Source organism: Ursus americanus, chromosome 23, assembly GCF_024610735.1.
Source record: "Ursus americanus isolate L20-20 chromosome 23, mUrsAme1.1.p, whole genome shotgun sequence".
Lineage (NCBI taxonomy): Eukaryota > Metazoa > Chordata > Mammalia > Carnivora > Ursidae > Ursus > Ursus americanus.
The window spans coordinates 42039080-42064523 of NC_142149.1; the positions used below are offsets into that span (position 1 = coordinate 42039080).

A 25444-nucleotide genomic window follows, 5' to 3' on the forward strand; every position below is an offset into this window, starting at 1 on the left:
GTCTGCCTTTGGCTCAGGTCATGATCCCAGGATCCTGGGATCGAGCCCTGCATCAGGCTCCCCGCTCAGCGGAGAGCCTGCTTCTCCCTTTCCCACTCCCCCGCTTGTGTTCCCTCTCTCCCTGTCTCTCTCTCTGTCAAATAAATAAAATCTTTAATAAAAAAAGAAAAAAAAAAAACCAAGGCACAGGTCCTGTCCTGGAACTTTTCAGCTGTGAACTTGGGCAAATTAATTGGCTTCTTTGAGCCTCAGGCTCCTCATCGGCAACAGTAGGGAAATAACTGTTGTCACCCAGAGCTCTGATGATCACATGAGATGATATATGAGAAAACACATTGGAAACTAAAGTTTGGCACAAATTGCAAAGAATTGTAGTAATTTAGCTTTACAGAAATTTAATATTTCTAATTCTACATAGTTTTGATAATAAGTATTTGCAAATGACATGCAGTGTTTGGGAATTGTGTAAATGTTTGGATAATGTACAGTTAAGATTTTTATCTTAACCCTAAGAGTTTGGAAGTTTTGTTTTTATTGTGAGACAGAACAAATCTATATATCATGATTTAAGAGTTATTACAGTCTCTTCAATAAATGGTGCTGGAAAATTGGACAGCTATATACAAAAGAATGACCACTCTCTCACACCATACACAAAGATAAACTCCAAATGGATGAAAGACCTCGATGGGAGACAGGAATCCATCAAAATCCTAGAGGAGAACATAGGCAGCAACCTCTACGACATCAGCCACAGCAACTTTTTTCATGACACATCTCCAAAGGCAAGAGAAAGAAAAGATAAAATGAACTTGTGGGACTTAATCAAGATAAAAAGCTTCTGCACAGCCAAGGAAACAGTCAAAAATACTAAGAGGCAGCCCACAGAATGGGAGAAGATATTTGCAAATGACACGACATATAAGACTGGTATCCAAGATCTACAAAGAACTTCTCAAACTCAATACACGAGAAACAAATAATCAAATCAAAAAATGGGCAGAAGATATGAACAGACACTTTTCCAATGAAGACCTACAAATGGCTAACAGACACATGAAAAAATGTTCAAAATCATTAGCCGTCAGGGAAATTCAAATCAAAACCGCATTGAGATACCACCTTACGCCAGTTAGAATGGCAAAAATTCATAGCAGCATTGTCCACAATAGCTAAATTGTGGAAGGAGCCGAGATGCCCTTCAACAGATGACTGGATTAAGAAGATGTGGTCCATATATACAATGGAATATTACTCAGCCATCAAAAAGAACGATTTCACAACATTTGCAGCGACATGGACGGGACTGGAGGAGATAATGCTAAGTGAAATAAGTCAAGCAGAGAAAGACAATTATCATATGGTTTCACTCATTTATGGAACATAAGAAATAGGAAGATCGGTAGGAGAAGGAAGGGAAGAATGAAGGGGGGGGTAAACAGAAGGGGGAATGAACCACGAGAGACTGTGGACTCTGGGAAACAAACTGAGGGCTTCAGAGGGGAGGGGGTGAGGGAATGGGATAGGCGGGTGATGGGTATTAAGGAGGGCACGTATTGCATGGAGCACTGGGTGTTATACACAAGCAATGAATCATGGAACACTACATCAAAAACTAAGGATATACTGTATGGTGACTAACATAACAATAAAAAATTATTATAAAATTTAAAAAAGTTATTACAGTTGACAGTTCACAACATAAGGCATTTGCTGAGATCTCTCATCTAACTTGGACCATTTATGACTAAACTGCATACATGAATACACAGGCATGCTACGCATTTCAAACAGGGGATTCTACTTTTATACAAATAAAACTTGGTTCTGCCACTAAAGCTTAAAAATAATTGTTTCATGTAAAAAATAACAGTGAGAAATTTCGTTTTACCACTGTTGACAGAGGTAAATACAAGAAGGAATTTACTTAATTTTAGCTGTAGGTAATGTGGAAGAAGGGGAAAAGGAAGGGAAAGAAATACCATTTATGAAATTCAATGAACCATAATCCAGAGCTTGAGCACCTCACTGATATGCCCAACACAATGTACCTGGAAAAATGTTTGTAAATCAAATCTCATTTTATTTTTAAGATTTATTAGAGAGCAGTGTGTGAGTCGGGGAGGGGCAGAGGGAGAGAATCCCAAGCGCACTCCCCGCTGTGCGCGGGACTTGATGCGGGGGCTCCATCTCCCGACCTGGAGATCAGGACCTGAGCCGAAATCAACAGTTGGACACTCAACCAACTGAGCCACCCAGGGGCCCCAATCAAATACTATTTTAAATGCCATTGGAGAAATTACTGCAAACTCTTAAAGTCCCTCCCTAATTTTATCTTTTAATATAAGCATTTTTCATATATCAAGTTTTCTTGAGGTGCACTTCTAGTATTAGAGTTTGAATAAGAATTATCTTTCAAAATAGCTTTTTTTTCTTTTTAAGATTTTATTCTTTAGTAATCTCTACACCCAACATGCGGCTTGAACTCAAAACCCTGAGATCAAGACTCACATGCTCTACCTACTGAGCCAGCCGGGCGCCCCCAAAATAGCTTTAAGAAAAAAAAATGTTCTTATTTAGTTACAGTATTTTAAGTATTTTAGCGTAAAGATGGGATAAGTCCCTCCTGTTTGGGCTGCCAGTGTTTACAAACTGCTAGAAATAATGACCTAGTATAATTTAGCGGAGCAATTTGGCATGGATATTGCGATGTGTTGGTAAGAGAAATACCAACTGAAATTCCAACTGAAATATATTGTGAATCATTTTTTTTTAAAAAAAGACTTCTTGGGGCGCCTGGGTGGCTCAGTCGTTAAGCGTCTGCCTTCGGCTCAGGGCGTGATCCCGGCGTTATGGGATCGAGCCCCACATCAGGCTCCTCCGCTATGAGCCTGCTTCTTCCTCTCCCACTCCCCCCGCTTGTGTTCCCTCTCTCGCTGGCTGTCTCTATCTCTGTCGAATAAATAAATAAAATCTTAAAAAAAAAATAAAAATAAAAATAAAAAAAGACTTCTTCTCTTGAAAAGGTGAGTTGTTTTGAAGCACCCAATTTGGAAACAATATTAAATAGATCCCGATTATATGAAACTGCAGGGCAGACATATTTAAGATTCCATCCTAAGATGTTTATCTTTTCCGTTGAGGTAAATGCCCACTAAACCAATTGAGAGGAGTATTATATCATTCTAGCAGAGGAAATAACCTCACCTTCATTTAGAAATTTCCAGATCCCAGGAAGAGCAGAGAAATTAGCTAGATCACCAGGTTTGCTCTGCCTGTAATGTAGTTATCTGAACTTTAAAATATTGTTCTATCATTAAAATTTAGAGACAGTTAAGGGAAAATAAGAAAAGAAAAAAATTAGAGATTTGAAATATTCCATCCGTGAAGCTAATCACACTGAATTTTTATAAGATAATATACTTATCTCTGATATTGAAAAAGAAATTTCAAAAACCAGAATGTTTCAAGTGGACCAGAACAGCTTTCTACAGTTTAGGGATAATCTCTGCTATAACATTTCTTTTCCCATATTTGGATTTATAAATTTCTCTCTCTAACATCTTTCTCAAATAAGCATTTTTAAACTCAACTTCCTAGGGAAGAGCCTTTTGTGTAACTCACCTTGTGTTTTAAATGATGTGTGATCTCCATGATGGCTTTAAGGTATATAACTCTTCCCACTGAGCAGAGGACTCTTTTGCTTTTATTACATTACTTGATTACTTAGGGGATGACAGGTTGTAACATAGTCTCTCCGAGGAACCTACTGCTTTTCTCCACTACCCCCTGACCAAAAAAAAAAAGGGAACAAGGAAAGGGTGGTGAAAAATGTCCTCTGACTGCTGCCATGTTGAAGGACCACCATTCCGAACCATTCTGGTATCTTAAGCACCAGATTTATGAGTAGAGACGTGCTAAGAAGGGAACCAGGCTTGGATTGTACAATTCGGTAGCTAAGCGCTAAGATGCAGGTAAGAACACCTCAGTTAAGCCATTGCGTTCCATAGTTTTAAGCTTTGCTTACTTTGACGGTGAGCCCCAAATCAATGATACAACAGGTAGAACATATCGGGTCACTCCTTCCAACTTATCAGAGAGAATACAATTCTAATTCTAGGAGCGTAATCTCCCTTTTCAGGCTTGGGGTGGGGTGGATAGCTTAAATGGAAACTCATATTGAAGCTTACATTTTGAGATTGGTGTCACTAAATTAACAAGCTTAGTAAAAAGAGGACGGCGAGGGAGTGACTCATCTCACCAAATAACTTTTTTTTTCTTTTTTTTTTTTGCCTTCTTGTGAGGTTTCGTTATCGGATTTGATTTTCACCAGTTGATTTTGGAGCTATTCTGTTGACTTCGTGCTTGTCAGGTCTTCATCTCCAGGTGGGGCAGCCAGGGCAATGAATTTAGGTTACGAGTCATATGCATTCTAAACCACAAATGGAATAAATTTTAAATAGGTTGTAAGTTTTCTGGAAGGGAGATGAATTTTTTGGCTCCATTGCTTATCAATATAGGAAACAACTGTAATCAGTTGAATTGCCCTCTGTGCCTTTATCTTGTGTCTTGCCTATTTCTTGGGTATTTCTTACTAATAACATCACAGAAAAAAAATTAACTTCAGTACTTAAATAACTTTACGATTCAATTCCATTTTTATTTTTTACTTTTATGTAAATGGCTACATTAGATGTAAAAGTTCTTTAAAAGATTGTTTCAAAGTCCATCTACCTACTTCTAAGTTTTCCTTTAAAAAAAATCCGTGGTAGTACTGATAAATAGGGACCAAGTAAATGCAAACTGTGCAGAACAGAGATTTTGTTTTGTTTTGTTTTTTTAAGTCCAGTGAAGTCTGAAAACTTTAAAATACCTTTTTAATTCCCTCAACACCTGGCTTGGCAAAACCCTAATTCTGTTTGAAAAAGTGCTTTTTAAAAAAATGATGTCTTTGGAGCATGCATCAGTGTGTGGGGGGTGGAAACAATCTGTATCTCAATATCTTCATAAAGGAGTTCTTAAAATTTGCAAAGCTATTTACCACTGAATATGCCGCCACTTAGGCAACCCCTCTCCTTTCAGAACGCTGGCAAGCACAGAGAATGGAAATCAGGTAGCATGAAGGGATGAAAGAGGGAAGGTAATGAAGGCGGGTCAGTGAGGGACATTTTTTAATCCCTCTTCTCTTTTCCTCTAATATTTTGGGAAACTTCTCAGCAGCTCACATCTATAAGGAAACTATCCTGCTGAGAGAAGCAAAGAATCAGAAATAGAAGGATGTAGGGGGAATACAAGAAGATGGCTAGGGCAGAGACTGTTGGGAAAAGAAGCCAAGAGAGGAAGATCTATAATTGGATAAAACCAAGCCTCTGCTATACGGGTCTTCTTTCTATAAGGTAGTTAGAATTAAATGGGGTACATAGAGAGGACTGAAATGATATGGGGCAAGATGATTGAGTCCTTTGATCATTGACTAGGCTTTATTCCCTTGAAGATTTTGGTGAGGAAATCTTACACTACAAGGTAAATTTACCTCTTTACTTATGCATCTGAAAGGCACAAGCCACCAAAGATCATATTTACTTGATCTATATTTAAAGGCTTTATGTGGAATGCAAGGTTATTCATTTCACCGACCCTTTTCCCTTAGCCTTACTTAGTTTAGCCTCAACCCTATTATCTGGGCTCACAATCCTGGTAGTCAACCAGGAAGGGTTGGGGAATTCCATTTAAGGCTAACCCAGAGTCTCCAATTACTCCTGGATTGAGGGTGACCTCGGTTAAGGTCAGGGTGCCAGACCTATCTACCCTACAAGCAAGAATTGGATTTATCTTCTCGTCACAAAGCAAAGTAATCGGAGCCGTCAAACCCGGTCATTTGAAACAGAGCTTAAACCAGATAGTCAAGTGAACACCGAAGATGCACTTGTCAGCATCCATCTTCAAAGCAGTTCGCGGCCAAGCCACAGTCAGTAACGAAATAGGCCAGATTTGCCTGTGGAGCGTTATCCTGCGTGTTTAGCTGGCAGACAGGGACATGGCAATGAACTGCAGCAAACACCAAACACCGGCCCGTAAAGGAAGGTGTGTGTCATTGGAAAAGGCGAAGGTGGCAGTGATACCCTTATAATAACATACATACACATTTGAGTAGGTGGAATTGTTAATATAAGAAAAATTAGAGGAAATTCGTATAGTTTGTAATGGGCCCAAAGTATCAGAATAGAGATAAGGATACACTGAAACAACGGCATACACAGACACACATGCTCAAACAAATACATTGTTTTTCCATTTAGTTTCTACATCTTCCTCTCCTGACTTCACAAGAGCACACGGGTTATGGGGTTCTAGCAGATTCCAGCTATAGAATTCTATGCTACTCAGAAAATATATGGCTAGCAAAACAGCATCCCTGTTTTCTCCTGCGTGGTGGAGGCGTCCACAAACAGTGAGACCTTTAGGAGCAAATGTCAGATACCAATGATCATAACAAGAAATGATGCAGGAGACTTGTACAAACTTGATTCTAAACCTAATCCTAACTGGTTAGATGGTGGCTTCCATCACCTCCAGACACCCCTCACACATCCAGAACAGTCCAGTTTAGCTGTGTCATAGAGCTAGCATGGTGATACGTCCGGGAGATTTCCCAGAAACGAGTAGCTGGGGCCGTAAGAGTCTGGGCACCATAGTCTTTTGGGACCGTGTCTCCATGAAGAAGGCCCTTCCATTGTCAGGCGTAGCTGGAAACTCGTTCACTTCGAGGGGAGAAGGCGAGGCATGACTTGTCAGAACCAGAGGAAGAAGGTTGTCGGGAAGCCATTTTCCTCTCACGGAAGCGGGTTGTTATATGGCGTTCAAGTGGATGTCCCCATAGGGAATTTCCGTCGCTGTTTCTGGGGTGATACCTTTAATAATACGCTGTTGGGAAGAAAATACGATGTTATAAACATTCTTATAACTTAACAGTATTTTACTGTTTTACTGTTTTAATACTTAACAGTACTAACAGCAAAAAACATTTAAATAGCGTTTTAATGGCATGTACTAGTAAGTGGGCATAGTCTCACTGACGTTCCTTAAGAAAGGAATTTCCAATTTATTCTCAAATGTAGATAAAAGTGATGTGTTCAGGGAGCACCTGGCTGGCTCAGTTGGAAGCTGTGACTCTTGATCTCAGGGTCACAAGTCTGAGCCCCATGTTGGGTGTAGAGAGCACTTAAATTAAATAAATAAATAAATAAATAAATAAATAAATAAATAAATAAATAAATGCAACTTTAAAAAATGATGTATTCAGGAACTATAAGCACGTGTTGACTAATTACCAAAATCATTTTAACACTGACGGGAGAAGATGATGAGCTTTCAGTAGAACGTCCACTGGTGTATATGACATGCTTTTGAGGACCTGGGAAAGAGCATCTTTCCCTCTGGACCGAGGAGGCTTCCTGCGGCCACACAGGGCTCAGGGAGCAGAGTGAATGCTCCACTCTGCCCCCCACCCCACCCCCAGCCAGCCTCCCCGCGCCCCGCACACACACCGGAGCGTGGTACCTGGTGCCAGCAGCCGCTGTGATGGCTGGGATGTTGCTGATCTCATGAGTGTACCTGTGAAGAAGTACTGGTCCCTTCACACAAGGGTACGAATCACCACATAATTTTAAAAGATGTGACCATTTAAATCATCACTCCTAAAGCTAACTCATGTTGACATAGGACTCATCACAGGGAAGAGTTTAGGAATTTCTGGTTTAGAAACCGCTGAGATACCCAGAGGCTTGAAGGCAGATCTGAAATACGCTTGGGCTCGTGTATGAAACATACAGCCCGCCATAGAGAGCTCAGCATCGGGCTGACAGGAAGCGGCTCAGGGGTGTGGGGAAGGGAAAACAGCAGCACTTCAGTGGTTTCGAAAAATCTTTAGTAAGTTGCTTAGTAAAATCTTTGATGGCTGAAGATACGTACGGCAAGTGGGCAAAATTGGATCCGAAAGCATTTTTCGATTTATGGATGGCAGGTGAAGTTCTGCCACTTGTCCTTTTTATTTTGAATTGAAAAAGTATGTACGCCCCTTCGATTTTTTTTTTTTTTTAGTATAGTTGATACACAATATTACATTAGTTTCGGTCCTTCAATCTTTAATTTACTGATTCTGGGAGTTTGTTTTTCTTTACGGAGCAGGGCCTATGGAATTCCAACAGTTCTATCTGCATAGTTAATGAAATCAACAAAATTGTATATTTTGTGTTCCTGATGACCTTAACATTCAAGAACTGGAACCTCACACCAGAAATCCCCTGAAAAAGGAGTTGCTGCAGCCCTCATCACCTACCTGGACATGTCAAGCCAAAGAAAGCAAAATTTCACAAACCATCCCTCCCCGCAGATGAACATAACTGATTAAGCAGAATTAAGTCTTGCTAATCGGGAACGGGACGCAGATCATTCTAACTAGTCTTGAGTGGAGCTATGCTGTGCAGGAAGAGAAGAAAGCACCAAGGTGTATGGTGCAATGCTATAATGAACAGCACTGCAAAGCCCAGCTTTCGGCTTTGGTGTCCTAGTCCCCCAGCACCCGTTCCACTGCCCTTCTGGTTGCTGATCTTCCAAAATGCCAGGCCTCCTTTTGCTTTCCCTAATTTGACAGCATCCCAGTTGCCAGACCACCATTGCTCTCAAAATTTGCCAGGCCTTGGCCTTTTGCAAGGTGATAGTCTAAGAAACAGATCACTGTTGACCTCTTCATGAATGCTTACTTACTAGGGACCATCTGCCCAGTATCTCTGTGCACTTTACTAGGGTTTTCCACAACAATGACCTAATCCAGTTGATGACTCCAGACTTGAGACTTTCAGGCTACAGGTGCATGTGATATCCTCCAAATTCCAGGTGAGCAAGTGGAAGATCATTCCACAAACTCCAACCTTTTATATGGCGAGGGCCCAAAAGAGTTAAGAAATTTACCTTGGTCTTTTTTTTTTTTCTTAATGATACCAAAATTTCATATGAGGCCTCCCTCCCTTATAGATAGAATGTTATAGACCAGCAGGTCTGGTATTCACAAAGAATTACAGTCCCTTTGAATGCTTGGCAAAAAAAACCCCAGCATGCATTATCCCTCTCAGAGATTAAGCATGCAAATGAGCATATAAAGGCTTTTGAGAAGTCCTGTAGTAAAGAAACCTATTTAACTTGCATTAATCCAGCATTCTTCAAAGTTATTTGACCACATAATCTTTTCCCCCAGCAGTAACACCTAGTGATATTCCAAGAATACTTTACTCCTTAAAACACTTTGAGAATTGTTAATCCAGTCCAATAAACACATTTTATAGATGAAGAAACTAAGGCCCAGAGAAGATGGGTGACTTGCCAGAGTTGACCAGGTCCTTTCTCTACCAGTCTTCCTCGACTGGCTCTATGATGCTTCCTGGAAACCCACCATTCCCCATAGGGTGGCCTAAGGCAAAGATGACCGTGCAATCACGCTTACTTACCTCTATTGCTAACGGATCTGAGCTGCGTTCATTAATCACCTGTGGGTGACATTTCCCTGTGGCCCACGAGGACTTTGCAAGAGAGATGACCAGGAATAGAGGTGTAGTCTGACCAAAGAAGACTGACATTTACTAACCTAACTAGAGTTCCCACCCCTGACCTTGACCTCTGGATTTTAATCAATAGAACCAAGGGATCAGCACGACAGCAATAAAGGACAATCTGAAGGAACAAATTCAATGATTCTGGATCCGAGTGTGTATTTCAAGCAACACCAGGGTCCAAGGCCTTTGGGGAGGAATGAGGTTGTGATAGGACTGGTTTCAGTGTAGGAAATTAATAACTCCACGCAGAGTTCTGTCCACTTAGAATTCAGTTTTCCTGTTTGGAAAAAGAAACGAACTCAGCTGTCCTTAGAAAGAGGGGATGTTTATTTGCCTTATGTTCTCTTGCTTCATGTTTCTTATGAAATGTTTAAGGAAGATGAGTGTGATGGTCTCATATGTGAGTTTTGCATCGAAGAGCCCGTAGACCAGCCCACCTCTGTTCTCAGGTCACTACAAAGACGGTGCCTTCTGTCTTTCCCCAAACACCACTCCTCACCTTTGAGCTCACCCCAACAAAAACACCCACCTACAGACTCCCGCAGCTCTTCCGCCACCGCAACCTTCTTGCTATGGCAAGACAGACAACCGAACAAGTAACAACCCCAGCATTTTCAATTCTGGAAGTAATGAAGTGCCACATTACCGGGCATCCTGGTGACCTCAGCTACGGACCCTGGTGGCACTGGATGAAAAACGGCAACTCTCTGCTCCCGAACTTCTAGTGCCAATTTCTTTCTTTTTTTTTTTTTAAAGATTTTATTTATTTATTTGAGAGACAGAGAGACAGCTAGCGAGAGAGGGAACACAAGCAGGGGGAGTGGGAGAGGAAGAAGCAGGCTCCCAGCAGAAGAGCCTGACGTGGGGCTCGATCCCAGAACTCCGGGATCACACCCTGAGCCGAAGGCAGACGCTGAGCCACCCAGGCGCCCCAACTAGTGCCAATTTCTACATAAACTATTGACACCCTGAGGACGAAAGCGAAAAGAACTGGACCAGGAATTTGAAAACCTGGAATGTGAGCCTCCCTGTACTTATGTCCTTGGACAAGTCACTGAAATAAGGAAATTTTGAGCAAGCTTATTCCCAGCCTCAATATCTTGTGTCTAATAACCTGCCCATCCACCTCACGAGGGATTCTGAGAGCCAAAGGAGATCAGCTACAGGAAGATGCTTTGAAACACAGACACACTTCTCCAAGTGGTAAGGCTTGATTAAAAAAATGTTATAGCACATTATTCATTACTGTATTAATATTACTATACTGGTACCTTTTTTTCACTCCAATGGTTTGAGCTAAAACTATTATATTACCACAACATCCTGATTTAGTGATGATTTTCAAAATACCACTCGTCACACTGCAGTTAGAAAAATGACCGTGGACATTTTCCACCATAATCTCCACTTAAATCAAAATATGTGTATTGCTTCAGGGGCGCCCCGGGTGGCTCAGTCGGTTAGGCTGCCGACTCTTGATTTTCCGCTCAGGTCATGATCTCAGGGTCCTGGGATGGAGCCCCATGCTGGGCTCTCCGCTCAGCAGGGAGTCTGCTTGAGGATTCTCTCTCCCCCACTGCTCACAGCCTCTCTCTCTTAAACAAATAAATAAATCCCTAATAAAATATATGTGCATTGCTTCAGACAGGACAGATGTGATGTCCAACGGCAAGCAGAAGGCAAAGCGGTCATCTGAGAAGGTTAGGACGCCACACACACCTCAGGCTGCGCTGGGCTGCGTGTGCACAGCCAGCCCGCTCTCTGGCCACCTCATCCAGGCTCGCGTGTGCACGTTGGTGCAGGCACACACGTGCGTAAGCCTGAGAGCCGACCGGTGCTCTCCCCGCGGGGACTCCTCTCCTCCAAAGAGAGCACAGCCAGAAAGTCCTTTTCTCCCAAAACGATGACTGGTGTGAACGCACACTCGAGCACCTACCTCCCTAAAGGTCCCCGGAGTGACGATCAGCCGGTAGGCTATGTACGCGGGGATGCAGACGAAGGAGGACGTCCCCACGCAGTAGCCCAGGACGGCGCTCCACGGGGGGTAGTCGTACTGGAAAAGGCGCAGCTGCGGCGGGCTCGTCAGGAAGCTGCAGATGATGAACTGAAACAGCAACGCCAAGAAACGTGACCCACCTCCCCGCGCGCTTGCAGACGGGGCGGCTCTGCTCCGCCGACGCGCAGGGCTGACGCGGGGACCCTTTCCGGGGACCCCCAAATGGAGAGAGGCGAGCCTGGCCTCTGACACGTACAATTCACTCAGCCTGTGCTCAGCTGCAACGGGAAACCGGCCGGGGGCTTGTACTGCTTGTCCTCTCCCCCCTCCCGACCGGGCAGAGGGGAAGACGGGCAGCCGCGGAAAGCGGTCTGGGCCCCGGGTCGCAGACAGCGGCGGAACCACCGGGACGACCGCTCCACGCGTCCGCCAGTCCTCAGGCCTCAGAGCTCTCTGCGCTCGTTTTCATTTCCTCCTGCGCTTCTCGGCCGTCAGAGGGACGGTCCCTGTGTCCCGGGCAGTACTCAGGTTCTCCAGGCTGGAGGCCCCGGGCTCCTGGGTCTATGTGCCCTCCTCTCCCCGTTCTTGAGCTCTCTGCTCTCTGCACTGAGCACGCCAGCCCGGGTTTCCACCAGCACGGCTCTGCCGCGAGCCACTGCCTGCCCCAGGCCCTTGTCACGAATCACGTTAGGAAAAGCAGCTTCGCGCACTTTTTACTTGAAAATTCGAGTGAAAAACGTCTCCCAAGAAAAATGCCACGGTGTGCTCCCAACACTCAGTTTATAGGTTTTCTTACTTCACTTTGGTTTCCAGAGAGAGCGTAAATACCAGTTTTTGCCTAGTAACCACGGGGCCGAAATCGTTATTGCTCTTGATTTAATTTTATTTTATTACTTCGTACTCATAAAGAAAGCAGTAATGTAAATTATTTGTGTGGTTAAACATCTATTTATATCTTTTCTTCTTTGTCTGCAGGTAATAAAAGGGAAGTTGTTAAACATACATCCATCTCCCCAACAGTGTTACCCTGAGTCTGGGGGAAGCTTTCCAAACAGGAGCCCGGCCAACCGCAGACCCTTCTCCGGACTTACTCTCCTCCCCCTAGACCCCGCTACTAAGGGAGCCAGTTCTGGAACACGGAAAGACAGGATGGACACAGTGAGGAGCCCCCCCTTCTATAACTCCTCTGGCGGTGATGTCAGGTGTGTGGAATCCAACACAGTCCAGAGAGGCCTCGGGCTCCCGCGGCGGCCGGCGTGCATTGCTCCCCGCGAGCCCCATGCTCGGCCCCGCCTCTCCCTGCTCACAGATAAGACTTTCTTTTTTTGTAACTTGGCTTCAGTTTCAAGTATTTTTAGTAAGCTACTCGTTGTTTATTGAAGGCAGCCTTAAAAAGTGCAGAGCAAGGGATCTGGTGAGTAAACCCAGCCGTGGAAGACAAGAGCCCTTGCCTTTAGAGGGAGGGTGTAAAGCAGACATCACAGGGATTAGGAGAGAGAGGCCTCCACGCAGATCTGTGCGTGACGTTTGCTGGGCACGGGAACTCCCTGACTGCACACCAAGGGCTCACCCAGGCTGCAAGACAGCCGGAGGGTCACAGAGATCGGGGTACTCAAAGCCTGGGGGCCAGGACGAGGGCGGAGCGTGAGAGGCACTCACCTTGAGCACAACAGGTAAGTCAATTTTAGGCATCAAGGAGTAACATTACAGTACGATATTTATAAAGACAAGATCTGACAGGGCCAGATTAGGGTACAGTGCGTGAGGAGAGACATGCAAGTCCAGGGTCAGATCTTGTGTTTATTTAAAATGTTGAAATCTGTTGACTGGGGACTTTTTGGCATTAATTTTGGTTTTTAAAAAATATTATATTAAAATAGTCTTTATCTTGATTCCTGAGTTTTTTGGCACCCCTCCGCCCCCCCTTAAATTTGACACCTGCGGTGAATGCCTTACTCGCCTCTCCCAAATCCCAGCCCCGGACCGCACGCATTTCTTCGCTGCGTGGGGAAGACTAACATAGACAAGCAAACAGATACAGCTCCTCCCCTCAAGGAGCTAAGGCTGTGTCTCCTCTTCCTTTGAAAACCAAATGAAAGGATTTAAGTAGATTATCAAGAGGCACTGGTAATAATAAATATGACTAATCCGTGTATGTGAGAACTTCTGCGTCTAGTGATGGCGGGCTAGGCGGTTCACGCCACCCCTCGCCCTAAAAACAACTAGAACGCCTGGATTTTAAAAAAAAGACACGCTGGGGCGCCTGGGTGGCGCAGCGGTTGAGCGTCTGCCTTCGGCTCAGGGCGTGATCCCGGCGTTCTGGGATCAAGCCCCACATCGGGCTCCTCCACTGTGAGCCTGCTTCTTCCTCTCCCACTCCCCCTGCTTGTGTTCCCTCTCTCACTGGCTGTCTCTATCTCTGTCGAATAAATAAATAAAAATATTTAAAAAAAAAGACATGCTTTTAAAACAAATGAACATGGGGAAAGGGAAGAAAGAGAGAGAAAGGGAAGCAAACCGTTAAGAGACTTAACATAGAGAACAAACTGAGGGCTGATGGAGGGAAGGGGTGGGGCTGGGCTAAGTGGGGGAGGGGGACTAAGGAGGGCGCTTGTTGTGATGAGCACTGGGTGTTGTATGTAAGTGACGAATCACTAAATTCTACTCTACTAAATATGACACTGCCAACTAATTAGAACTTAAATAAAAATGTGAAAGAAAAATCTGCGTGTGTATTTAACCTACCCAAAAGCCCCAGTGAGCTGATACAGTAATAGGAACTACCAGCCAAGTGCAGGGGACCCTAGAGCCCAGAGCAACCCCACAGCCACTGGGCACTGAGAATCATCCGCTGCCTGGGGCGGTGCTTGGCTTGGTTTTGGGAACCTCCAGGGCCCAGGGGAATGGAAGGGAAGCAGGGACCCTGGGGTACAGAGAGACCCATGCGGCGTCGCAGGGGCAAGAGCGTACTGTTCCTCTTCCACGTCAGCGTCCAGACGTAGGGCTACAAAAAGTAGCAAGCAAAGGGCCGCCCAGAGAAAGTCAAAACAGAATACATGAAGGGTTTTTCTGGGTGGTGGTGGTGTTTTAAACAAGATGGGGAAGGGACAGCTAGCTCTGCGTCAAGGGCTGAGATGTCCCTAAGACAAAATGTTTGGCCCAGACGTTCCTAACAAGCTGGAGCCGGGTGGAAGGACGAGTCCAACAAGCTCTCTGGCTCTCAAAGATAAAAAACTCCCTCCAAGATCAAGTTACGGTTCAATGAAAGAACTGGAGAGTGAGCCCTGCGGAAGGCACGGAGTCACTCTCCCCCAGGCTACCCCACAGCACACCGGGGATGTGAGCAGGCAGCTTCGCCACCTCGGGCCAATGTCTCCCGAGGAGGGGACACCGGGGTGAGCAGAGGCACTTGCTGCCGAGGGGGGTGGGGGGGACTGAGCGCGAACACGTCTTGGCAAAGAGGTAACACTTGGAACAAAATGTTCTCACCCAGGCTCTTTGGTGTTAAATGGATTCTACTTTTGACTCAAGTCCACACTTGAGGACTTCCGCGTGGGGCATCTTGAAGAAAACGACTACGAAATTACGAGCACCCTCCTCCCAGGGCCTTCAATAGCAGCTCAGTAAATCCTTCCCAGCTCTTGATCAGGTCTTATGTGTCGTGTGACCTGGGACCCTCAGGCATCAATCTCCTTACCTGTAAAATGGGGTATTAGGACTACACTCCTCGCAGAATTGTTGGAAGGATTAACAGAGCCACGGGCTAAGTTTAGCACAAAGTCTGGTCTGGCACGTCATGCTCGTAAATGCTATTTGTCATCATCACTGAGCAGGGGAGTGACGGACACATGCAGCAGGACTCCAGCCCAGACCACCCTTCCGTGGCACTGGAAGTCAGAAGGGGGGAGCATGGGGAGCACAGCAACTCGGAGGGGACACCGGAGGGGCTCCTGAAGGGCTGGTCATGTTTTTGTTTCTTAGCATGGTTTCTGCTGCGAAAATGCACTTGAGCTATAAAGTTCCAGTGGGATGTGCACTTAGGGTTTGCACGCTCTCCTGTATCGATGCTGTACTTCACTGTGATTTACGCTATATAGTGTTTGGGTGAATCTTTCTCCGGGGCCAGAAGGAGAGGGAAATGACCACTCACCAGGAGAAAGAGAGGGCTGATGGCTACCCAGCAGGTCCTCCAAAACCACCCGGGGCTGAAGCCGAGCATTTCCTTCACGTCACTGCAGAACTGAGTGATGCCTAAAGTCACCCGCAAGAGAAAGAGATTGACTGAGGGAGGACACGGACTGTCTTAGCCCCTGCCGGTCAGAGACGCTACAGGCTCTGGAGTCTGTGCACAGCAGGGGCTCAGGGGCACCAATCGGGTCTGAAAGTGGGACAGCGGACTTGTCACAAAACCGCACTGGACAGCAACCCACGTTCTCTCTACCTAGAGTGGGGGGATAGGTGGACATCTGAGGAGGGACCCAAAGGCCCCTCCCGCTGCCCACACTGAACTGATTTCTGAGATCTCAGCACACATTTTATTTTATTGTTACTTTAGAAAAGAAAGTCGAATTTTGTCTGGGAGCTGTGAACCCACTCGACAGAGACTGACTTGGACCGTAGACTAGAAACTTTCAAGAGAAAATTTTAACCACAGATTGCCCATTCACATGCCAGATCAAGATCAAGTTTCTTCTATAAAAAGTATGTGAACGTGAGAACTGGTGAGAAATCAGGAAGGGGAAGGCGGGGCGCTCTACAGTCGCTTCCCTGCTTCCCCGAGAGCTGCAGCCGCAGGAGGTCCACAGCCATGCACGTGCCCTGACCGCTGTCCTCTGAATCACTGAGGAGAGAGGGAGGAACTCTTTTTTTAAAAAACTGGGCTCATGTGCAACTGGAAATATGGGGCCTCCCCTTCTTCATGGTATGTGTAATGACAAGCATGCTAAACTGTTTTATTACCATGGAAACTAGGAAAATCAATACATTTTCAAAATGAAATAATCAGTGCTTGATTTTAAAGATGAGGGGTATCTCTGAACCTGGTTTTCTTTCTCACTTTTTAAGATTTTATTTATTTATTTAAGTAATCTCTACACCCAGTATGGGACTTGAACTTACAACCCTGCCATCAAGAGTCACATGCTCTACGGACTTGAGCCAGCCAGGAGGCCCTGAAGCTGGTTCTCTTCATTTTAATTGCCTGGGTCATCCCCATCCCCACCCCCGGATTCTTGGGACCCCTGCCAGCGGACCCACGTTGGCTCGCTCTCGGTGCTCCTGCGAGTGTCACCGCTCTCAGATGCCATCCCAGCATCACGGGGGGTGAAGGGGGGATTCTACCAAGTGCAGATCTTCACACAGGCACCTTCTTGCCTCTTCCCTGGCACATGATCTAAACTCCATCTCGGGGCTCTGGGGGGGCTCTGGTAGTACATCGCACACCCGACACCCACAGTCACCGCGCACTAGCGCTTTGCCGTCTGTGCTGCTCTCAGAGCCCGGCCGGCGCCTCGGCGACCGCTCCGGATGAGCTCTGTGGAGCTGCCTCGGCCTGCGTCCGCTGGGCCAGCGGTCAAGCTCAGAAGGAAACAGCGCCCTCCCACGAGGCGGGGGACGTGGGGTGCGGAGCGCGGAGGCAACGGTGGCCTGTTTCTGAGAAGGCGCTCGGCTGGGGTGGCTAGGGGACACCTCGTACCCGGGCCTGGCTTTCCTTGATGAAATCAGCCCTCCTCTAGTCTGGGGGCTGCAGGCCGGTGTAGCAGGGCTCCAGACTGGCGGAGGGAAGCATCTTACCGTAAAACCAATACACGGCCACGGCCTCTACGAGGGCCACGGTGAGCACCGCGGGGCCCGTGGCGTACTCCTCCAGCAGCTTCACCACGTAGGCCCCTCCCTGGAAACGAGACCGCAAAGCGCGTTAAGGGCCCTCTGAGGCACTGCCTCGTCTTTACGATGAAGGCCAAGAGCCGCTTCTTAACTTTGGCTCATTCCCGCCTTGGGCCTGATATAAAGGTCCCAGAGCCTGCCTGCTGGACGGGCGCCCGCCGCGTGGGCCGGCTTCCCGCTGTCAGACGTCTTTCCGTCCTGCGGAGCTCTCTCTCCTCGCTTCCTCTTAGGACACAAACTCAAACGAGCCCCTGCATCTGTTTTCAACTTTCTTCCACTTACGCCGCGCTTACTGCATACTCCACCCTCAAGGATCCTGGTCCCTGAAGACTGAATCTGGGCGAGTTCGCAATAACAGGCACGCTGAGCACGTGGTCCTGGTTTCGCCTTCCGTCTTAGCTGGCCAATCCCTTGGGTCCTCCTCAGCCCCCCCCCCCCCCCCCACTGGAGCGGCAGAGCCACTGGGGTCAGGGCTTAAAGAGGCAGGTCTTCGAAATCTGCCCCGAGTCAGGAGAACACAAGCCTAGGACGCCTGTAGGTGCTGTCTGATTCTGTTTTACCATATTGGCTTCAGCTACAAAAAAAAAAAAAAAAAAATCATGGGAGAGGGTCTGACTTCTTCACGATTGTGAATTCTCTGGAGGAGACCAAGTGAGATTAACATGAGATGCCAGCCCCCAGATATTCTGCACATCAGGACATCAGGGCAATAATCCCCAAAGCAAATCTTAGTTCTTCTCCAGACCCCCTGCCGACCCGGAAAGCTAGTTGGGTCTCCGTACGGCGCGAAGCCCTCCGGCTACCACGCACGGATTCTGCACACAGATGCTGCAGGACAACTGGTCTGACCCCTGGTGACATTTTCACAGCAGCGTCCACCCTCTTCCTTTGGCCCACAGAGCATGGAAGCGAGGGAGCGGGTTCTTGTGGGGTTCTGCTGCCCTAGGACGGGCTCCTCAGAAATAATTCCAAAGTCGTAGAGGCCTTGGGATAAAGACCTCAAAGCTGGGGTGTGGTACTCACAAAAGTCAGGGTGGCCAGGGATCCGAAGAAGCAGGTAATGACCACGGCAAGCACAAACCACTCCCGGCGCTTGGCCCAGACGTGCGGAAACTCGTCCAGCACAGCTGTGATCACGCCCTCCAAGCCTGCAAACTGAGAGGGGCACGCAAGCAGTCACAGGAGAGGCTCGGAACAAGTCTGTTACCTTCGGGGACGGCGAACAGGAGGGACAGTGGCTGGTCATGAGCGGCTCCCCCCATACCTCGGCCCTCGTTGGCAACGTATCACCCCGTTTGGCACAGTCATTTAGAACCTACCCCAAGGACATCAAGGAAAGAAAATACAGCGCCTGGACAGGACTTCTCTCGGGGAGACTGCGGTTGTGCCAGAAAGGCCAACTCAAAGCTGAGAGTCATCCCACGCTGCTAAGTACGAGGTGCTGGGCCAGATGCGGGGCAGCAGGGCACCGGGACACAGAGCGACCTTGCTCTGGCCTCTAGGTGCTGCCCTCCAGTCCAGGGACAGTGCACAGTAATAGCAGCTGACGTATCGGAGCCCGGCCCGTGCAGACACCTCACCCTCATTAGCCCATGAACGACCCTCTAGCGCCCTAGACGGCCAAGAGCACCAGCAGTGAGGCCTGAACCGGGGGCTTGGGGGCACCGGGAGGGAGCGGCCAGGATGGGAGCCGTAGGGGCACCTTCCTCCCCCTCTTCCCCTGTCTCCTCCAGAAAGCCAGGTTTCCCCCCGCATTCACTCACGGTGCTGTCCAGACCCAGCGTGATTAACATCAGGAAGAAGATGATGGCAAAGAAGGTGGATGCCGGCATGTTGGCTATGGCTTCTGCGTACGTGATGAAGAGGAGGCTGGGGCCTGAGACAGAGCGGGAGACACGGGGACGCGTCACCGACACCTGCCCTGCGAAGACGTCTCGGGGGAAACTCAGCCACACCAACCACTCCAGCTCTGGTCACGAGCCCTTACACGTGAACTAGGCTTTAACACATGCCGACTGCTTGTCACGCCACACCATCCCCCCTGCCCACCCCGACATCACGCAAGGCAGGGAGGGGACAGTAGCCATCTTGAAGAGCGCGAACCCTCGGTCACTGGGGGGGGATGGAAACAAACCCAAGATGCTGAGACTGGCAAAGCTGCACCCGGGGATAAGCTTCCACCGTATAATTCAGGGCCAGGACAGAGAGCTCTAGGGCTTTTAGCTCTCGGATGCATTAGCGCCGGAACAGTGGGACATGTGAACTGATTCCAGAAGAGTCGTAGAGGCCTTGGGATAAAGACCACCCGCTATTTTAAAGTCCCTTTTGATAGTGTGAGGGACATGTCCTCCACCTCTCACGAGCTAGATTGGGGTGCCTGAGTTTGGGGTACGGGGATGATCAGAGCTGTGCATCGGGCCAAAGACAGAAGCATGTTGACAAGAAAGCCCTGGGATTCCATCCGCAGGATTCCATGGCCACTTTTTCAACATCTGTCACTCCTTTTCCACAAAAACCTCACAATCCAGTAGGGTGATTACATCATCTACATTTTATTTTTCTGCAAGGGGAAATTCTACGGATTAGTAATCAGGTGCTTATTAGACTTGGACCCATCGCCGGACCCAAACCCCCTGGTTTTAAAAGCCCTCATCCAAGCCACGTGTTCAGGGGAGCTGCCCCATCCCCATCATGGCTGAGCTCACAGAAGGCAGTAAGTTTCTCTCAAAACTTGGACTGTGTTTAAAGGAACATTTAGAAATAATTCCGAAGTTAGGTATCTGTAAGGATCCAAAGAGCAGCAAGCAGTCCAGTGAGAGCACGGGACGTAAAGAGAAGCCAAGTCCCCACCTGCGTCTTTGGCCACCTCAGACACATCTTCGTTGCGCATCTCGGCCATGTACCCGAGCACCGTGAAGATGACAAATCCGGAAACGAAGCTTGTCATGCAGTTCACCGCGCTGGTCACCAGGGCGTCTCTGCAGCAGAAAAGCCACGGGGACTGAGACATTTCCAAGGAGAGAGTTTCGAGAGCATGTGTCTCCAGCCAAGGCCCGCAGGCCCCTCAAGCCCGTGCTGGTGACCCCTCCTGTCCTCGCAGGCCCGGCCTCTCACGCGGGCTGGCGGCCCGAAGCACGGGCTGCCCTTAGCACCACACGGCGGGGGGAGGCCGCTGGGCAGGACTGGTTATAGTGACGTCCCATGGCGAACTGGAAGGACACAGTCCTTTTGATTTCAAACAAGAAGTGCTCTGAAGCAGGGTCTGGATGGGAGGCGGGGCCTCAGATTTAGACTTTTGACCTTATGTGCCAATGACATTACGAGCCTGTCACAGGGAATATCGTGACTCTTTTAAAAGAAGACCTCGTCATCCAGCTTCAGGCTGGTGTGCCAGTGCAATGCCACATTGCTTGGGGTCCTTGTAAGGGGTCCTTGGGTTCCTTTGTAAGAAAAAAATGAATTCTGTAATCATCTTATGGACAGCACAATGAGACTGCTGGACACTGCCATCCGTGAGAGGACATTCAACCGAAGTTAACTCTAGAGACGGCGAGCGGTAGTGAAATCGTAATTGGTACAACACTCCCCGTTTTGTCAAAATTTCTGAAATGAGATTTTGCCACAAAAATCACAGTGGCATTTTGCACTGGTCAAAATAGCTCAATCGTTATACTTTTGTGAATATGGACATAAATAATCACATTACAATTTTTGTTAAACACATTAATAAGTGGAATCTAAATATTTAATATACGTTGCAATTTTTGTAAATCTGCTGTGGAATTTCTTAATTAAAAAAATTGTGTGTGTGTGTGTGTGTGTGTGAGAAGCTGTCACAAAACGGAAGTGGCCGGGGGCCCCTCTCAATCCCTGACTGGCCTGGGGGAGGCTATGGACTGGGTGGGCTCTGGCCATGGGGGAACTGGTCAGGGGCCTGTGAAGTGCCTGAGCCCGGCCAAGTTTGCGGCCATTAGTTCGATCACCTTCCTCTGGGCCAGCTGACTATGCTCCCCCCACTTTTAAGCCTGGCCTGGGGAGCCCCAGATACTCACTGGTAACAGTTGTTGTTGAACTTGTTGTAGCTAGCGAAAGCCAACAGGACCCCAAAGCCAGGACCGAGAGAGAAGAAGATCTGAGCGGCCGCATCCACCCACACCTGGACGGCAGCAGAGGCAAGGGTGAGGTCCGTGCGGCTCCGTGCAAAGTGAAAATCCAGCTCTCAAAGCTCCTCCCGGGGGCGGCCACATACCAAGTACAAAGAAATGTGACTCCTCTTCCTCACACTTTGGCATAAACAAACCCACTGGCCTTGACTATACTTTTCATGCTTGCACTTCTGATTTAAAACATTATCCAAGACTTGCCATTGAGCCTAAATTTCAGTTGTCCCTACTGGGCGGGGGGTGGGGGGGACTAGCTTCAGTTAGTAAAACGACAGACAGGTACCCATCATTTTCCCCATTATCTTACCCCTGTCTCCAGGAGTTTCTGCCAGTTGGGTTTCAAGTAGAAGAGAACACCCCTCCAGGCTCCGGGGAGGGTGGCCCCCCTTACCAGCAGGATGGAAAGGATGATATAAGGGAAGGTGGCTGTCACCCATACCACCTGCGAAGGAGGGGGTGGAAACACAGACTGTCAGCATGTGAATGTTGGTGTCTTTTATGCTTGAAAACCGCCAAGAAAGGAGATGTCCCTCTTCTTTTCTGTAACTGTCGGAGGCAGGGTGATGCGGCAGAAATATCAAGGCCTTTAGAATCAGACGGGGATCTGATTCCCAAGTTGCCAGTGTTACCGCCTCCAAACCCACTTCCCACCTGCAATAGGGGAAAACACCCAGCAAAAGGCAAGACAGTAGCCAGTGTATATAAAGCACTGCTTATGGCCCATCATGGGTTTTCAATAAATTATTGCATGATTATTAATTGTGACACTACAGGTGGGTTCAAGGAATTTTTTAAAACTCATGTGATGGTTCCTGGGATTGGCTCATTTCTAGAATTCTTGAACAGATTTGGTGAAGAGACATTGAGCGCCACGAATCGTGTTTGCTGTGGAAGGACGCAATGTCCCTCTGCCTCTGGCTGTCCAGGCTCCTGAGTTCTGAGTTTGACTCCTCCGCGGCCCCGTGGCCGGCCTGGATCGCAGCCAGCTCCCCTCACCTTGCCAGACATTTTGACGCCTTTCCAGATGCTGAAGTAGATGACCGTGAAGATCAGCATGATGCAGAGGGACAGCTGCCAGCTGATGCCCCCCAGGTCCTGGAGGCCCTTGGACCGGTGGATCTGCAGGACGTGGCGCCTGGAGTGAGTGGCAGAGAAAAGCCCGTGAGATGGCCTGAGCAGCGAGCGGAGCCGGCGGCCTGCCATACCTCCGGCAGGTGCCAAGAGAAGAATCGGGCACCGCGCTGCAAGGACCGAGCGGTCACCAAGCCTCGGAAAGAGCTGGCTCTGCCCCTCCTCAACGACAGAGCAGCGCATTGGGCCCACAGCCCCTGGGAAGAGCACTCAGCCCCCGAGGCCGGCTCCCAGGCATCTCCTTTCCCAGCTGGGGCGGCTTTTGTATGGGTGGGTGGTGGGTCCCTTCCCACCCCACAATCACGCTCTCCGGGGCTGCAGCTGCCCGGAATGCCGGAATTAAAGAGTACTGCGTACTCCAGGCATCTTCTTCCAAAGGGTAGGTGCCGCTTGTGAAGCGAACACATGACACCAGAGACTCTGAATAGCTGCAAACTGCTGCAGCAGGGGGAGGCTTTGATTCCCCGACAACGGGCAGAGCGGGGGCCCAGGAGGAAGGGTGGTTTTGACGCCGCAGAGTCTTTTTGGAATGTGAACCGCCTGGGGGCAGCCTGGCCTGGCACATTACAAGGGTGGGGGGACAGCCCAGAGGGCCAGATTAGGGAGCACTCGAGGTCGAGTCTCCCAGCTGCACATGTGCCTGGGGCCGGCCCTGCCGCTCCCTCACCTACATTTACTCCTCTTGCCTTAAGAGCTTCTCGGAAACCAGGAAAGAGGCTTAGAGCCCCTGGCCCCGCCTCCCTCCACAGAAGCCACGCCCCCGGGGGTGTGGCCTGCCTCTAGCTGACCACCCCTCACTTACATGCACTTACGTGTAAAATTCTTCCGCGGGGGACGTCGAGTGCAGCGTCCAGGTGACGTTGTGCCCGGAGAAGTAGTTGGTGCAGTTGCCGGTGTTCCAGGAGTTCGTGCAGCTGGTCCAGGGCAGCTTGTCGGTGAAGGAGGAGATGAGGTAGTAGAGCGCCCAGGCCATGATGGTGTTGTAGTAGGAGGCGATGTAGAAGGCGATGATGCAGATGGCGTAACCGATCCCTGGGGGAGAGGGGGAGGGGCCACGCTTACAGGGCGGGCTGACTGAGCCCGGCCTTGGAGGGCCTGCGGCTCAGGGGAGGGGGAGTGCCGGGGCTGCCGTTCCCCAGACTCTGGGAGAGGGCGGACAGGTGGCAACGTGGCAGATTCCTTAGATGTATTTGCAACATCCCACGTTTGGGAAAATGTGTGTGTGTGCCGTTACTGCTTTAAACTTCTTCTATTTCAGTGGCTTTATATTTTTTTAAAGATTTTTATTATTTTTTTATATTATTATTATTTATTTGAGAGAGAGTGAGAGAGAGCACAAGCGGGAGAGGGTTAGAGGGAGAAGCAGACTCCCCGCTGAGCAGGGAGCCTGATGGGATGCGGGGCTCCATTCCAGGAGCCTGGGATCATGACTTGAGCCAAAGACAGCCACTTAACGGACTGAGCCACCCAGGTGCCCTATTCTGGTTGCTTTAAAAAATAGTTGTATTTGGGTATAGTTGACACACAACGTTACATTAGTTTCGGGTGTAAACAGGTGATTTGACAATCTGCGTCATGCTCTGCTCACCACGAGTGTAGCTGCCATCAGTCACCACACAACGCTATTACAGCACATTGGCTATATTCCTGGCGCAGTGCCTTTCATCCCTGGGACCCATTCATTCTGTAACTGGAAGCCTGCACCTCCCAGTCCCCTTTACCCATTTTACCCATCCCCCACCTCTTCCTCATTCGTTTATCCTTCATATTTATAGGATTCTATTAGGTTTACTTTTATTTTTTAAAATGCTTATTTTACTTTATTAAGTTTATTTTTTTTAGTAATCTCTACACCCAACGTGGGGCTTGAACTCATGACTCTGAGATCAAGAGTCACATGCTCTAGCAGCCAGATGCCCCAAGTTTACTTTTAATTGCCATTTATTCTGTTTCCCTTTCACAATCTCATCCCACTTGAGCAGTCAAAAACTGAATTACTCAAGTTATTGTCCAGAGATACATTAAGGCTTAATTGATTCCAGAAGAAGGTCCCCAGCTCCCATGCATGGATGGAAATTCCCTATTCCCTGCGGACCCACTTACCCGCCCCCCACTCCAGCCTTTCAGTTACCTTTGAAAATTGGGCAGATTTTCCTCCATATTGAAATGCATCCGTTTCGGTGGTACTGGCCCAGCGCGAGCTCCATGTAGAACAGTGGGATCCCCCCGAAAATGGCCATGATCGTGTAGGGCAGGAGGAACGCCCCTGAGGCAGACAAAAGACATTTTCACCTCCTGCCCACATCTGCCCCAGGACAGCTCAACTGATGTGGACACCCGGGGTCGCGCCGAGATTCACGGGGCCGTCGGATGCCCGAGTCTCATGAAGCTGCTCTGTGCTGAGTGACCTCACACTATGCTCCCCTGGACTTAGCGCGTTCCCAGAGCTCCACGGTCAAATGGGGTTTCAGAGAGTAAACGGAGGAGGCAGAGAGTATGTGGAAAGAAAGCTGGGTTTGGGATCAACAGACCAGGCCGCAATCGGTTGCACTTCTAATCACCCGGAGGACCCTGGGCCACCGCCCCTCCCTGAACCTGTCTCTTCCCTTATGAAATGACAGGGTTGAGGAGGACTGAGCTCCCCAAGGCCAGCCACACGA

The 25444-nt window shown here is 48.3% G+C and overlaps 1 protein-coding gene across 1 annotated transcript in view; it reads right to left on the reverse strand.

Moving 5' to 3' along the window:
* Nucleotides 1–378: 378 nt before the first annotated feature.
* SLC6A4 (solute carrier family 6 member 4) overlaps nt 379–25444 on the reverse strand; it is a 39288-nt gene continuing 14222 nt past the window's right edge. Inside the window, exons 3-14 of the mRNA XM_045773472.2 lie at nt 24916–25050; nt 23597–23816; nt 22650–22788; nt 21961–22095; nt 21543–21646; nt 20341–20468; nt 19254–19366; nt 18514–18645; nt 17398–17497; nt 15755–15855; nt 11545–11712; nt 379–6924 (exon numbers count right to left, since the gene is read on the reverse strand). Coding sequence (XP_045629428.2) covers nt 6850–6924; nt 11545–11712; nt 15755–15855; nt 17398–17497; nt 18514–18645; nt 19254–19366; nt 20341–20468; nt 21543–21646; nt 21961–22095; nt 22650–22788; nt 23597–23816; nt 24916–25050 — 1550 coding nt within the window. The 3' untranslated portion in view covers nt 379–6849. The remainder of the gene's footprint in view (nt 6925–11544; nt 11713–15754; nt 15856–17397; nt 17498–18513; nt 18646–19253; nt 19367–20340; nt 20469–21542; nt 21647–21960; nt 22096–22649; nt 22789–23596; nt 23817–24915; nt 25051–25444) is intronic.